Here is a 14,331-nt window from a genome sequence, read left to right on the forward strand (position 1 = left end):
ATACATTTACTTATACGTTACACCGTTTATGGATTCTCATTTTAACTTTACAGTTTAGACTCTAGATCTATATTTGACTTTACGATTTAAATTACTTAATACAAGTTGTCCATTATCAGCCACACACTATGTTTTATAACAGGGCTGGATTAAGCTTATGTCTGCAACAATCTGGTACTCAGTCGCTTACTTGGCTTCATCCTATCGATACTCAAAATCTTTTTAAATGTAAGGCATCCGTCAAAGTTGAATTATTGAAGGTCTTGATATGAAATTATGAATATATTAAATCACTAATTTGTTGATTAATCAATCATGTGCTTACTTTTCTTACATGGTCAAAATTTAGTTAACAATCAATGGATACCAATGGAGTATGCCATTTAGTGTTGCAAATGAAGGCTCCATGTCCATTTCCTTGAAAAACGAAACTACTGGCAAATATTTATATCTGAAAGTTGAAGTAAGAAGTGGAACAACAAGCTCACGTTTTGATGTCATCTTTCATCCCAATTCATTTTCCAGCGAGTACAAGTAATTTTGAATTTTTTTCTTGATGTATGAATTACAAATTGAATAAATCAAAATCTTGAGAAAAACTAAATAAAACCCGGTGGATCTACATGGGAGGATTGAAAACCGAAGTATGTTTATACCCTTCATATTCATGGGAGGATCTTGGTAGACAAAAAATGTTGGAAGATGATGGCACGAAAGAGCCAACTAAATAAAATATTGATGACATTCGTGATTATCCACTTGTTCAATTGGATGAGAGACCCACTAAAGCAGTGCGTGTTAATACAATGAAAGAAGAAAAAATGAATGTTGTTATGATATGCGACTGGATACTAGACAACAACGAATCCAATGAAGATACAAGCAAAGCCATTGTTGCAGCATCTTCATCGCAACAAACAAATAGTAAAGATCTCAAACCATAATCTTACTCTTGAACACATAGAATTTGGATTTTCAGTTATCGATCATACACCTGAAGAGATACTGTAGGGATCCATTTGATGGATCAGTAGATTTTCCTGCTTACAATCAGATCGGTTTTCAAGTATTGAAATTCTCTACGACACAACAATCTGATGGATCATTAGATTTTGCTGCTCACCCTTACATCGGTTTGCAGGTAAGTCCTTTTTTTTTCTTGTAGCAAATACTTTAATATTTATCATACTTATTTAACACCCTCCATATATTTTGTTATAGGGTCCAGAAAACTCTGCCTTTATGATAAGTATCCACGAACCACTGAAGGCATTTCTGTTAGGACCCATCTTTGGTTGTTAATATAATCTTGCTTCCGGGATGAAAACATTTTGTTCCAATCAACACATTCTGTTGCTCAAAGTTATCAACATCATCAAGCACCAAAAGTGTCAAAAGTGTCTTTTTCCTAGTCAATGCCTTTTCGACCTTAGATGTGCAAAATTCTGCATTATTTTCTTCAATCTTTCTTTTCTTGAGAATGTCTCCAAGAAGGTGTTTTTGCAAATCTAGTAGCAAACATGTCTGTTGTGCACATCTTCTTCCTATGCCTTTAACAAAGCTATTTCTTTCAAATTCATGGTAGTGCGGCATATACATCTGCTTAGCAAATGTTGTTTTTCCAATCCCAGGCATTCCACATATTGTGAGAATTTCAGCAGCTTCATAAGATGCTCTTCTTAACCAAGAACTGATGGTATAAATAGAATCTTCCATCCCAATTAGGTGTCGGATTCTCCTTTTCAAGTATAGTTCCAGTCTATTACTAATTTGATTCACGAATTCTTCAGTGACCTCCGTCTCTCTTCTGAAAAAGGAATCAAATTCGATCAACAAGACACAGCAGCCCATATATCAAATTAATATAATTGATCAATAACTAGTCTTTTGCATCCTTTTAACTAATATGAACTTAAGGGTCTAAAATGAAATATAAACACAATTTAACCATAATGATGGGCGACTTTGTATATGTTTCGACAGCTTAGTCCCCACAAAGCTTTTCATGCCAACAATGGTAAAAGGCTAAATCTCACAATGGTATGCTCTAAGTGTAACGTGTAAGCTTTGTGACAGCAACAAAGTAACAGGGACAGAAAACTAGGGAGAAGAAAGAAAGAACAGGTAACCAAAAACAAAACTAGTTGAACTAGAAGGTGGAATCTATATGATTTTCTTAATTGATAAAAAATATTCATTGAAGCTATATGATTTTCTTCTAAAACTTGTGAAATTATCTCTGGTTTTTTTAAATTTAGGTTTTCAGTTGTAAGTTTGATGGATTTAAAATCTATTTTCATGAAACTTGACAACTTCAAATTTGCACTTTCAACCATCCAATGCCATCCAAAGTTGGATTACTTACAAGGTATGATTTCATATCTCTTCTCTTTCTTTTTTCATCTGTAGATTTAAGAAATTTTTTTTGGGAGCAAATTACTCAATTCTGGAATTTTATATAATGGTTTGCATGAGGAGGTTGGAAACCAAAGGATAGGAGTTGTATAACTTCAATTCTATAATGAATGGTGAAAAATTTGTAGTTTTATCCTCTAATATCATTTTTGCAAATCTCTTACATGATAAATCATCCTCATGGCCGAGTACAAAAGTGTACATGATTCCTACCAGTTACAGTCACATGATTACCATTCACGTAGTGTATGCTTAAGGGTGAGTTTCATCTTTTTTTCTTATAATAATAATTTTAGCTTTTAAAATGTATTTATGTAATAAAAAAATGTGCAGGCTTTTGAGCATCTTCTTGGTCGACGGTTAATCGAGTTTACAAATAGAGGACACAAGCAGTCTATCGAATTTCATGCGGTGAAGCTTTTAATTTCATCCTTTCAACATCATCAAGTGTAACGACCCAAAATCAAGGGTAAAAATTTCATTTTTAATACAGCTAAAACATTGATACCATTCATTCTAAACAATGCAAATCATCATTAAGTAAAACATTTATCAGAGTTCATCCCAAAATCATTCATTGCGGAAATCATAGGTGTGTGCACTATGATTAATCCAAGCTATTCCTTTCCAAAATGATGATACCGAAAACCATAAACAAAACCTGTAAGCACGAAGCTTAGTGAGTTTCCCAGAGCATACCATACACACAAACCACATATCACATATCCTGTTGCTATCAAAGCTACCTGCATCACATTTCCTACTAGCTATAAAAGCTACATATAACACATATGCCATGCATACAAAAACCTGTAAGGATGTCGTGGGCTCCCCCAGGGTCTTACACCATTATGCCCTTGGCTACCCCACACGGTCTTAACTTGAGAATGCCATGGGCTACCCCACATGATCTTATATCAAATTTCCACGGGCTCCCCCCGGGGTCTTCCATGCAAGTATCACAAACACAACTAGCATAACACATATCACATAAACTTATCATATATCACAAAAATACCTACACATAACACAATTAAACCTGTAAGGATGTCGTGGGCTCCCCCAGGGTCTTACATCATTGTGCCATGGGCTACCCCACATGGTCTTTACCTAGGAATGCCATGGGCTACCCCACATGGTCTTACATCCAATTGTCACGGGCTCCCCCCGGGGTCTTCCATGCAATAACACACAATCACATAGCATATCAAATCACAGAATGACTAACACATATTCCATAATTACATAATGGTCCAGCTTTGGTGCCTTAGATCCATGGGTATGGGGAGAAGACTCTCCTCGAATACAGAAGCTTCCTGAAGAAATCCTTAGTTGATGTCCCACCAGCTACCCGAGCTGTCATTACCAATCAATATACACAATTAGCAATTGGGTCCCATACCATAATCCTTAATCCATGCATGGGGTAAAATGACCATTTTACCCATGGCCCAATATGATCCAAAACTAAGGGCCCAAACCCAAAACAAAAGCCCAACATTATAATGTCCATAAAACCATCAATGGCCCAATTTTCGAAATTGGGCCCAGACCTTTCTAGTGGACCTTATACTAAAGCTCAATATTCTCCTTAGTTAATAATCCTAACCAAATTGGCCCAAAAGGGCCTACAACAACCTATTCCAAGAATTGGCCCAAACCGAGGCCCAAAATGTGAAGGCCATTTCTATATTGGGCCGCAAGGCCCAATAGGCCCAACTATTCGAATATTGGCCCAAGATACATTCAGATCAACAAACCGTGAGTCCAGGCCCAAAACCATTAGGGCCCAAAGGTCAAAAGTTTAGTAAGCCCCAAGTCCTCCTGAGAGCGTACGCCCAGCGTACCTCTTCTATATGTTTAATGTACTAAGCAAATGGACTATACATGCAACGTACTACATAGTATGCCCAATGTACAAACAACTCATGTACAACATCCATTAAGTGCTTAATACTTGATCTAATAATTCCAAATCACAGATCTGAACTATACTTAACGTCTAAACCCATAAAGTCACTAACTTGGTGACTTTGCTTGCCCCTAACAAACCCAAACTCCAAAAATGGCATTCTACTTCCATAAAAGTGACCCTAACTCAAGCATGAACCCATTAATACCATCAAGATGTCAACTTTCTGCCTTAGGGACTCAAATAGCATCAAGGGTGGCAACCCCAAGCCTAAAAACGGATTTGGAACCATAAAGCTCCATTCTTGGGACCAAAAGATCCAAAAACTAAACATAATAGATCTAAGAATTCAATGGTCAACTTCAAATCATTATACCTTTATCAAGCTGAGAATGAGTCCTAAAAGCCAGATCCATAAGCTCCTCCTTGATTTCCATCTTTGCATCAAACTTCATCTTCTTGAAAATGGGTCAAACACCCCAAAAATGGACTCCATAAGCTCAAAATGCCACCATGGATGATATATGACGATTTCTAGGGTTTACAGGGTTGGAGGTTGAAGATATTATAGTTAGGTTATGAGATCAGGATATTAAATAGGGTCCAAGACCTTAAAATAGGGTTCAGGTTTGATTGGCGTACGCCCAACGCTCATATGGTACGCCCATCGTACTCCGAAGAACATTCGCGACCATCCTGGTCAGTACGCCCAGCGTACTACCTTCTTCACTAGCACGCCCAACGTATTCCTTGTGTACGCCCAGCGTACTCGGCTAAGCCTGAAACTACTAAACTTCTGAAGGCCATAACTTCTCCGTTATAAATTTGTTTTCGATGATCCTTATATCCACAGAAAGGTAACGAGAAGACCTACACTTCTATCAACACATATCTTCCTAAATACCTTCCGAACAAAAGTCCATTTTGCACAAAAACCTGAACTGCCATTTTACCGAAATACCCCTAGGCTCCAAAACACGAACCGAGCACCCGGATCACTTTTAATACATCACCAACACCCAAAAGGGGATAGATTTTAACTTCCCAAGAGCCATAATCCTTATAATGACCGAACTTTGATCCACCATCTCGAACTAGGAATCAATTCAGAACAGAGCGTTACAACTCTCCTCTACTTAAATTAGATTTCTTCCTCGAAATCATGCATCACCGTCCCCGACATACCAGAAAACCGGAGCAACACCGCCACAGAACCGTGAATACTACAACCTACTCAAGCCAACTGAATCCAATTCTCATAAGGTCCTAGAACACGTAGATGAACAAATTCCTTACAACCCGATCATACATACCCCATTTGAAATCTGAAGTCTCGAGATGGTCTGTTTCCCTGACAAATTGCCCACAACGAATCATCATCGAACTTATTTCCCAAGAAACCAATCTAGATAGAATACTTCCTACTTGCAATACCTTGATTCTTGCTAAAGAACAATATCATCGACCAACCGTGACTACCGTATAACAAGCAATTCAATGTATAAAGCCCAAATCACTGAATTCGCTCCTACTCCTCTTGCTGTCACTTGGCTGCTTTCCTGGAGAACACCCGGGGACCACCCTGGTCCCAACCTGTCTGCCAACTGTCTGGAACACCCCACACATACCCAATTGCTGAGACAAAAACACACTCAGCAGTCCCCTACGACCTCTGACAGACTACCTCGTCCAACCATAATTGCCCTATCTCCTTCAACCCATTGATCCATCCGATCGAGATAGGTTGACAACTCGTCGCCACTGAACCCAACACCAAAAAGGTGAATACTACTAGAATAGCGATAGACTTACATCATACCCGGCCTCCATCGACCCATTGTTTCCTGATTCCGACATGTCGTGACTCTATTATGGATAGGGCCACCCAAGACACATCAGAATGGCTTAAACTACCATTAAACCAATCCATTCACCACCCTAGAATTTTGTCGTCGATGCCCTTGGCATATAGATTACCCACATCCCATCTTACTCAAACAAAATCTTGCAGGAATTCTGATCTAAATCTAAATTGTCACTCCGGTCCTATCCAAAGATCCTCGAATCGGCATTTACATAATGTACTATGACTTCCTGTCATCCTTTACTCGACTGATTAATAAATACAATTAGCTGATTCCCTGAGACTTCCAGTGTTGCACCCGGTCCAACCACCAGGTTCTTATGAGATCTGATAACAGGGCTACCCAACCGTAGCCCTACAAAAACATGCACTACTCGACCATAAAATCCTGCATCACAAGGTCCAACCCTTAGCTCAGCTGTCTCCACCGGTTCCATCCTAAATTCCCATAACCATCCGGGCTTGCCCCCGAATAACTGATCGGTCAATCACCTCTGGTCTTGATCCTAACTAAGTTATGGCTCCCCCACAACCCTACGAACTATCTTGCCCTAGTTCAAATCACCTGGAAGAATCCGTGAACACTACGGCACCCCCACAGTCTTACAACACTCTCTACTGCTAGTGAATGTTACGTCTCCCCCGCAGTCTTACAACACTTCCCACACTATCTGACCGATAGTGAATGCTACGGCTCCCCTGTAGTCTTACAACACTTTCCACATTACCCAACTGCTAGTGAATGCTACGGCTCCCCTGTAGTCTTACAACACTTTCACTCTCAAATTATCACTAACCATAGCCCTATCGCTCGTCTATCAATCCAAACACATCTCAAAGTTAATCGCCCAGGTGGTCTATCCTACCAACTGAACTCAAACACTGACTGGAACTCTACCTGGTTCCCTCCTCCAAATCATGCTATATGACATCAGATGACACGATCCAAATGTTTAGGAGTTTCCTGAACTCCCATCCACGATATCCAATATTCAGTCAGCCACTAAGGCCGACTTTCCTCCCCCAAAGGGGAATGTGAGACGCATCCTCGTCTTACACTCGCTTCTATCCTGGATATCTGAATAACTCTCCCCCACTTAGATTCAACTAAGTCCGCTCAACATATGAGAATTGAAGGATTCCCAAACCCTCTCTCGTTCCAATGATCAATATGATGACGGTCGGTGCTTAACAAAGCTTTAACACCATGAATAACCCTTCGAAAACAACACAATTCCCGAAAACCAGCTAACACTTCATGAATCCCAACAATGCCAATGACTCTAGTTGTTCAAACCTGATATCACACTCAGATCTCAGAGTCCAAAAGTCAGATGCTTGCCACAACACTTCGGAGACCACTTCTCTCTTCCTTTGACAATCCCAAAAGCCTTTCCAAACATAATTCCTAAAGTTCACTACTAGAAAAACAGCCTTTTACGATGCGCAATGCGTGTCGTAAAACGCTCAAATGACGCCCAAATGCATGTCAATGAAGGCCCTGTCATAACGAGAGACGACACGGTTTTGGGTGTCGTCTATAGACGACGCGCATTTACGACACACATTTATGACACGCAATGCGTTTCATTAAAGCCGATGTCAAGAAAGGCCATGTCATAAATGAAGATGACACACATTTTTGCGTATAATAATTTTAATTTTTTTTAAAAAAATTATTTATAGATTTACTAATTTTCAAATTAAATTTGCATTTCGTGTGTCATAATAAAAAATAAAATACCATATACAAAAGATACAATGCATTGCACAAAAGTTAATGTCATATAAATAATCATTCCAATAATAGACAAATGTAATACATCAAATGTGAAAGAGATGAAAGTCATCAACAAATAATAGTTGAACTACAAGAACTTGTTGCCCACCTTCACAACATCCCAAGCTACTTTGCTTGACACTATGCACATCAACAAGACCTACAAATTTGAATAATGCAGCCATTAGAGTTCAACTTTTGGCTAGCACTCCAACAGCCCTACTGAAAAATGATTCGATAATGGTGGCTAATACCAACAATAGAAGCTTCGATAATCACTTTAAAATAAATATATACAAACTACTTACAGTTAAATAATGAAGGGAATCAGATATGTAGGGATGCTTGGGGGAATAAATCCCAAGTACATATGCAACCAAATGTCCGACAACAATGCTGAAATCAAACTTAGCTAATTCCAATATCCAATGATCTTGATCAGGAGCAACAACTAACAAAGTTGCCTTGAATCCAACAAGTTGAGCAGAAAAATCGGATTTTGAAGGGTGTCAAAAGGATTACCTCATCTGCGTCACCCGCTTGTCAGTGCTCGGTGATAAATTGCATCACCTTTGCAATAGAGGACCCTGCCCCACAATGGAACTGCACTAGCAATCTCCTAAATGACTCCCTTAAAAGAAGAAAGAGCTTCCAACAGTAGTGATTCCCTATAATACAATAAATTGGATGGTGATCGCAAATTAACAAAATTGATAACAATCGACTAGATTCAAGTGTGAAGCCAATTAAAACAAGAATTCAATCTAGTTATTTTTGCTACTTGTAATGTTCATCAAGTTTTAACTAGTTATCATTTTGTTTTTCAAATACCAATAATCATCATCTAATTCTAGGGTCAAAATTACCCTACAAAATGGAAGAAATAATTAATAAAAGAAAACCTTAATGAATAGTTAAATCACTTGCATATTCCTCTAGAGTTGGCATCTTGTTTCCAGAGCTCCTACCCACAACTTCTACACTCTCCCCAACCATTCTAATCACCTGCTCAACAAGTATAAACATTGCACATAAGACAAGGTTATTTTTGGCACATGAAAAAAAAGCTAACCATACATGACTAAATCACACCAAGGGTAAAAATGGAAATCCCAATTCAACGATGTTCCACTTCCATGGGAGAATGCAATTTTGAGACGCGATGCCTAAAGAGTGGTTCAAGGCGAAAAGAGGGAACACCAGTCTGCCATCTTTTAACGTCATACATCTCATTCCATGCTTGAACTATTTCATCAATTTTAAAACCAAGGCCTGAAAAACACTCATACAAAACATTCAACTTTGAACTAAATATAGTGAAAATCAGAAAAGCACAAGGACTTTTTTGTAATTTACTTGAAACTTGTCTAAATTACCTGCAGAAGCTGTTCCATTTGAGCAATGATTCTTTATAATTACTGCAAGATGTATTGGTGACGCACCCGCAAGCTTAAATTTTTCAACAGAAGCAGCTAAAGATTCTTCCCATGCTGACAAATCCATTTTGAATTCAACAACAGATCTTTCATAAAGCAAAGTCCCGCATAAAATATACATCTGAGATCTCAAATGAGCAGCTTGTTCAGTAGCTTCATCAGTAGACACTTCTTTCAAGCGTATCACTAAATTAAAATTGTCATAACTGCAACAACTTAACAATAAAAAATAATCCATATAATTTAGATACTCAAAATTAAATTTAAAAAACTTGGTACAAACTTTTAGAATCATTCATTCCTGTGTAGGAACGGATCTGCGGGCCTGACATAAGTAAATCCATTAAACGGGTTTTCCTTACATTTAGGACTCGCAATAGGGGAATCCAGAAGCAGGGGTAATTTTTTCTAACACTCTTCAAAATTCACAATGCATTGCTTCCCAGCTACTTGTGGAACAAAACTTCGCTTTATTTCTCTACCCTCCAGTTTCCTCTAATTAATCGATTTAAGCCAACCATGTTTTTTTTATTTCATCACCTCCACCTGCCCCATTCCCAAGTCGCCTGCTTGAATCCTTCCTTAACAACTATTTTTAGAAAAAAAAACAGCATTATTAAGCAACTACTATAACACAAGTATATAATATTACAAATTACGACATTACCCTTTTCAAAAGGGGATGTGCTTCATTGAATTTAGCAATGAAACAATGTTTTTATTAATATTTTCATGTCAGTTGATGGAAATAGTCACAATGTTTACTATTTTTGTTTCTACCTCTGCTACATGACATGCATGATGCACATTACTTCATGTACTATGACATTTAATCTTTTTATATGACTATGACCAACAAATTTCACCATTTTTAAATGGAACCTACCAGTTGCTACATTCCTTTTGTGACATCGTGTTTTTAAGATTAAATAACCAAATCTAAGAATAACGAATTTGTGTCTAAATCAATATGCTAAATCAATCAACACTAGCAATATATGAAATGTGTCTAAATTCCTACTGATGCACACCTATAAATCCAAGTTATGTGGTAACAGCTAACTATAAGCGATGAAAATTCATAGAATTTGTGCTTCTTCAAGGTAATGATATGTAAGTAATTTGACATTTATCTAGATCAATCAAGCTTTTCTAAATTTGATTGTTTTGATCCAAAATACTATGAAAATACCAATTGAAAGAAAAGCAGAAGTAAATTACCTCTCCACCAAGTTAAGCTAGGTCACCCAAAGAGGTCAAAAGAGGTGTCATGGAACGCCGATCTACCAAGAACCCTGATCATATCAGGATCCACCATATGCTTCCCTCCAAGTATCTTCAGTATCGTCGTTTTTCCTTTGGTTTTAAAATTCAATAAAAACTTCACGATCGATATGGATAGAATTGAAATTGAAAAATGGAGGATAGAAGGGGACGAACCTATCCTGTTCAAGAACATTTGAAGGCATCAGGCTTAGTTTCCTGCTCTGATGACTCCATGCCTGGACTCGCCAGACCATCTGCGTAAATGGTGGTGGTATGGGTGACGACCATGGTTCTCAGAGTGATACCGATAGATTTCTTCATGAAGCTTGTTAGAAGTTTTTAGGGCATAGTGTGTAAGAGGGAGTACGAGAGAAGGGTTTTTAAAGCACAATGCAAAAGAGCTTATTGATATCTTGAGATAGTGTGCGAGAGATTTAGGAGATGGTGGGGAAGAAGGAATACTAAAATTTACATGCCACGAATAGAAGAGATCGAAACCAGAGGGTGAGGAAGATCCCAACAATCAATTCTAAGATATTATGTGCCAAAAGGAAGATCCAAGCAACTGATTTCTACTTCGATGGATGAAGAATCGATGACTACTTCATTTTACATTTATATAGAATTTAAGCGTTTTATGAAGATTCATATATAGAGATGGTCGTGAATGCGGAGGACATGGAAAAGAGGTGGAGTCACCAATGATTTTGAGGGGGGCGGCGTAGAGTATCATTCTTAGGGCATAGGGAGAAAAGGGAAACAAAAATGGGGGAGAAAAAGGAAGACGCGCATTTATAATTTTTCGGATTTCCATCTCCCGCTCATAGATACTAAAGGAGGCGTGCCTTTACCTGACAAAATTATAAAACTTCACCTAATTTTAGGTCACGCAAAAATGGGTAACCTAAATCCTTTAAATTTTATTAGAGATGAAATTTTTTTCGATACCCACTTTTGCGTATCATAAATTCGTGCGTGTCATAAATCGCGTGTCCTTAAAGGCCTTTTTCTAGTACTGGTTACTGGAACCTAGTCATAATTCCCTTGTTCAAGCGTACCCGAGTTATAACGGAGGTCCGCGAATCTTAGATTGGTCATAATTCTTCGTTATAACTCGGATTTTAGTGTTCTTTATATGTATGAAAACCTTGATACAATTCCTACCACTTTATTTAACCCAAATAATATTTTAGGAAAGTTATATTTTGGCCTAAATTTGACTGGTGTTACATTATATTGTCTCAAAGTGTCGGGTTGTCACATCATCCCCCTGTTAGAGGGAATTTCGTCCCGAAATTAGAGTTTAAGCAACATTTAATCATGCTACGGATAGAAGTTTTTATTTGCTACACGTGTTCTTAAGTGAATATTGGTCTTTGCCTGTCCTTCCAGCGAACCTTTCACTATCGGGATACAACTTTGCTTCTTTCGCTTGCCTTCACTGGGGTGATAACTCTTCTTGGTCGAATGTATGTTGAGTGATTTTGTGGTCTGTGAGAATATTACACTTGTACCCTACAACTAGTGTTTCCAGATCTTCTGAGCAATTACCGCTGCCCATGACTCAAGATCACGTGTGGAATAGTTAACTTCCTGTGTCTAGGCTGTCTTGAGGTATAGGGAGTGACTTTTCCTCTTGCTTAAGAACACAACCAAGACCTTGGTTGGATGCATCGCATTACACCATGAAATATTCTATCCCTTTTGGGAGGGATAATATTGGTGCGATGCATCAGGCTTACTTTAGCGTTTGGAACGCTCTTTCTTGTTTACAGACAAGTCCGGTGCTCTTCCAAGTGAGAAACTTGGCCTAAAGAATCCCCTTCTGAGAAGTTTGTTAAGCTCGCTAGGAAGTTCTTGCATCTCGGTTGGAGCTAGACAATAAGGTGATTTGGCTACTGGGGTAGCCCCTGGAAATAAGTTGATTCTGAATTCGACTTGATGCTATGTTGGTAGTCTCGATTGTCCTTCTTGAAAGGTGTCGGGAAAATCACATACTTCTTGGATGTTCTTGAATGTCCTTCACTTCTCGACACGTCTTGGCGATGTCTGCAAGGAATGCATGATATTCCTTTCATAAGCATTTCTGAGCTTGCATACACGAAATGATGAGAGGGTTAGTACTTGGTTCGTGGCTGTAAATAACTAGGGCTTCGTTGTTTAGGGAGGTTAGGACGAACTGCTTTATCAAAGCACCTGATGGCAGCTCGATGTAGACTTAACCAACTCCTACTAATTATGATGTCAAAACCTTGCGGTGGATTAGCTATCGTTAAGATCTAAAAGATAGTATGACTACTCATGAATTAGGGAAAAGGGTAGGTATTTCTAAGTTTATTCTCACGGAAGCACGATCATTCGCAGTCTTGGGCAATCTCCGTCTTGAAGTTCATAGTAGAACTCATACCTGGTTCATCTATCACAGTCTCAAGTATACGAGTCGTATATAATTAAGATTGAGAAGGTAGTCGAATAAATGATTCTTCTTTAAGCCCACATCCCAACGAGGAAAATAAGTTAAAGTAAAATCATCAATTCTAAACCTGTAGAACCTTGATTATATACTACCCCCATGTATACGTTCTTCAGTGATAGATCAACCGTATGGGTCTTTGGATTGAACTTGACGTACTGTACGAGTGGTACTTTGGGGAGGTTTGCTGAGGTTTCCTTGGAAAGGATAAGAAACATGAGGTACTCTATGCATGAGTACTTCAGTGTTCTGGAATGACGACTTCACTAGAAAGACGTTTTCGGAGAAGGAGAAGTGCGCATGAAACTGGTATTGCGAGGATCGAATTGAGTCAAGTTGTATGATGACATCGGACTTACTTGGAAATAACGGTATTAGATTTGATCATAAGGGTGTTACAGACAAAACACAACAGTAAAACTTTTAACAGAGTTACAGTACTTTGGTTTTACTACAAGACTATTGTTACGAGCAAGGTATACTACAAAAGGTAAGTATACGCAGCACGAGGGTCCCCTTTACTGACGGGATCTCTCAAAAGATAAGACTCGAGCTGCACTAGTTTTAAACATGTTTAACATCATACTTAATGCTGACGATTGGAAGTGAGTCCCCATTATAGTCGGGTCCTTCATTGCCTTTTTCCATTCTGAGGTCAAACTCCTCATGTTCCACTGTCATTCTTCTCTGTTGGGCAATGCCTCTGGAAGTGTCCCATTAAACCACATAGATGGCATATCCGAGAAATTTCGACATTGGTGGTTGAATTAATGTGTTGGACTCGAGTCCTGCAGAAGCGGGTAGTGTGTATGTTCTTGTTGCAGGTCTTGCAGTGTAACAGACGACAACTACCTAGGTGATGGAAATTGCACTTATTACACTTCGGTAGGTTTCCAACATACTGTCTGGCCGGGTTAGAGATAATTGGGATACTAGTAGTGTTGGTGGTAGGAGTTGCAGATGTCGTGGCTGCGAAGGCTGCCACCGCTTATGAACTCACGGCAGCTGAGACTGCAGCTTGAAAGGTAGCTGCATCAATCTGAAGAGTTGGTGTTTGGCTGATTGGTTGATTACTTTTCTTCGGTGACAAGATTTTGTAACACGAAAGAGAAGGATTTTGTGAGCGATTTTGGTTGACCCTAAATGTACTTCGATCGCTACATCCCGATGATGCAGTCCTAGTAC

The 14,331-nt window shown here is 38.7% G+C and overlaps 1 protein-coding gene across 1 annotated transcript; it reads right to left on the minus strand.

Moving 5' to 3' along the window:
• Positions 1-1,278: 1,278 nt before the first annotated feature.
• LOC111886511 (disease resistance protein RPP4-like) lies at positions 1,279-1,851 on the minus strand. The gene has a single exon (XM_023882765.1). It carries the CDS (start codon positions 1,849-1,851, stop codon positions 1,279-1,281), a length of 573 nt encoding a protein of 190 aa, XP_023738533.1.
• Between the last annotated feature and the right edge of the window lie 12,480 nt (positions 1,852-14,331).

This window comes from Lactuca sativa, chromosome 3 (assembly GCF_002870075.4).
Source record: "Lactuca sativa cultivar Salinas chromosome 3, Lsat_Salinas_v11, whole genome shotgun sequence".
Lineage (NCBI taxonomy): Eukaryota > Viridiplantae > Streptophyta > Magnoliopsida > Asterales > Asteraceae > Lactuca > Lactuca sativa.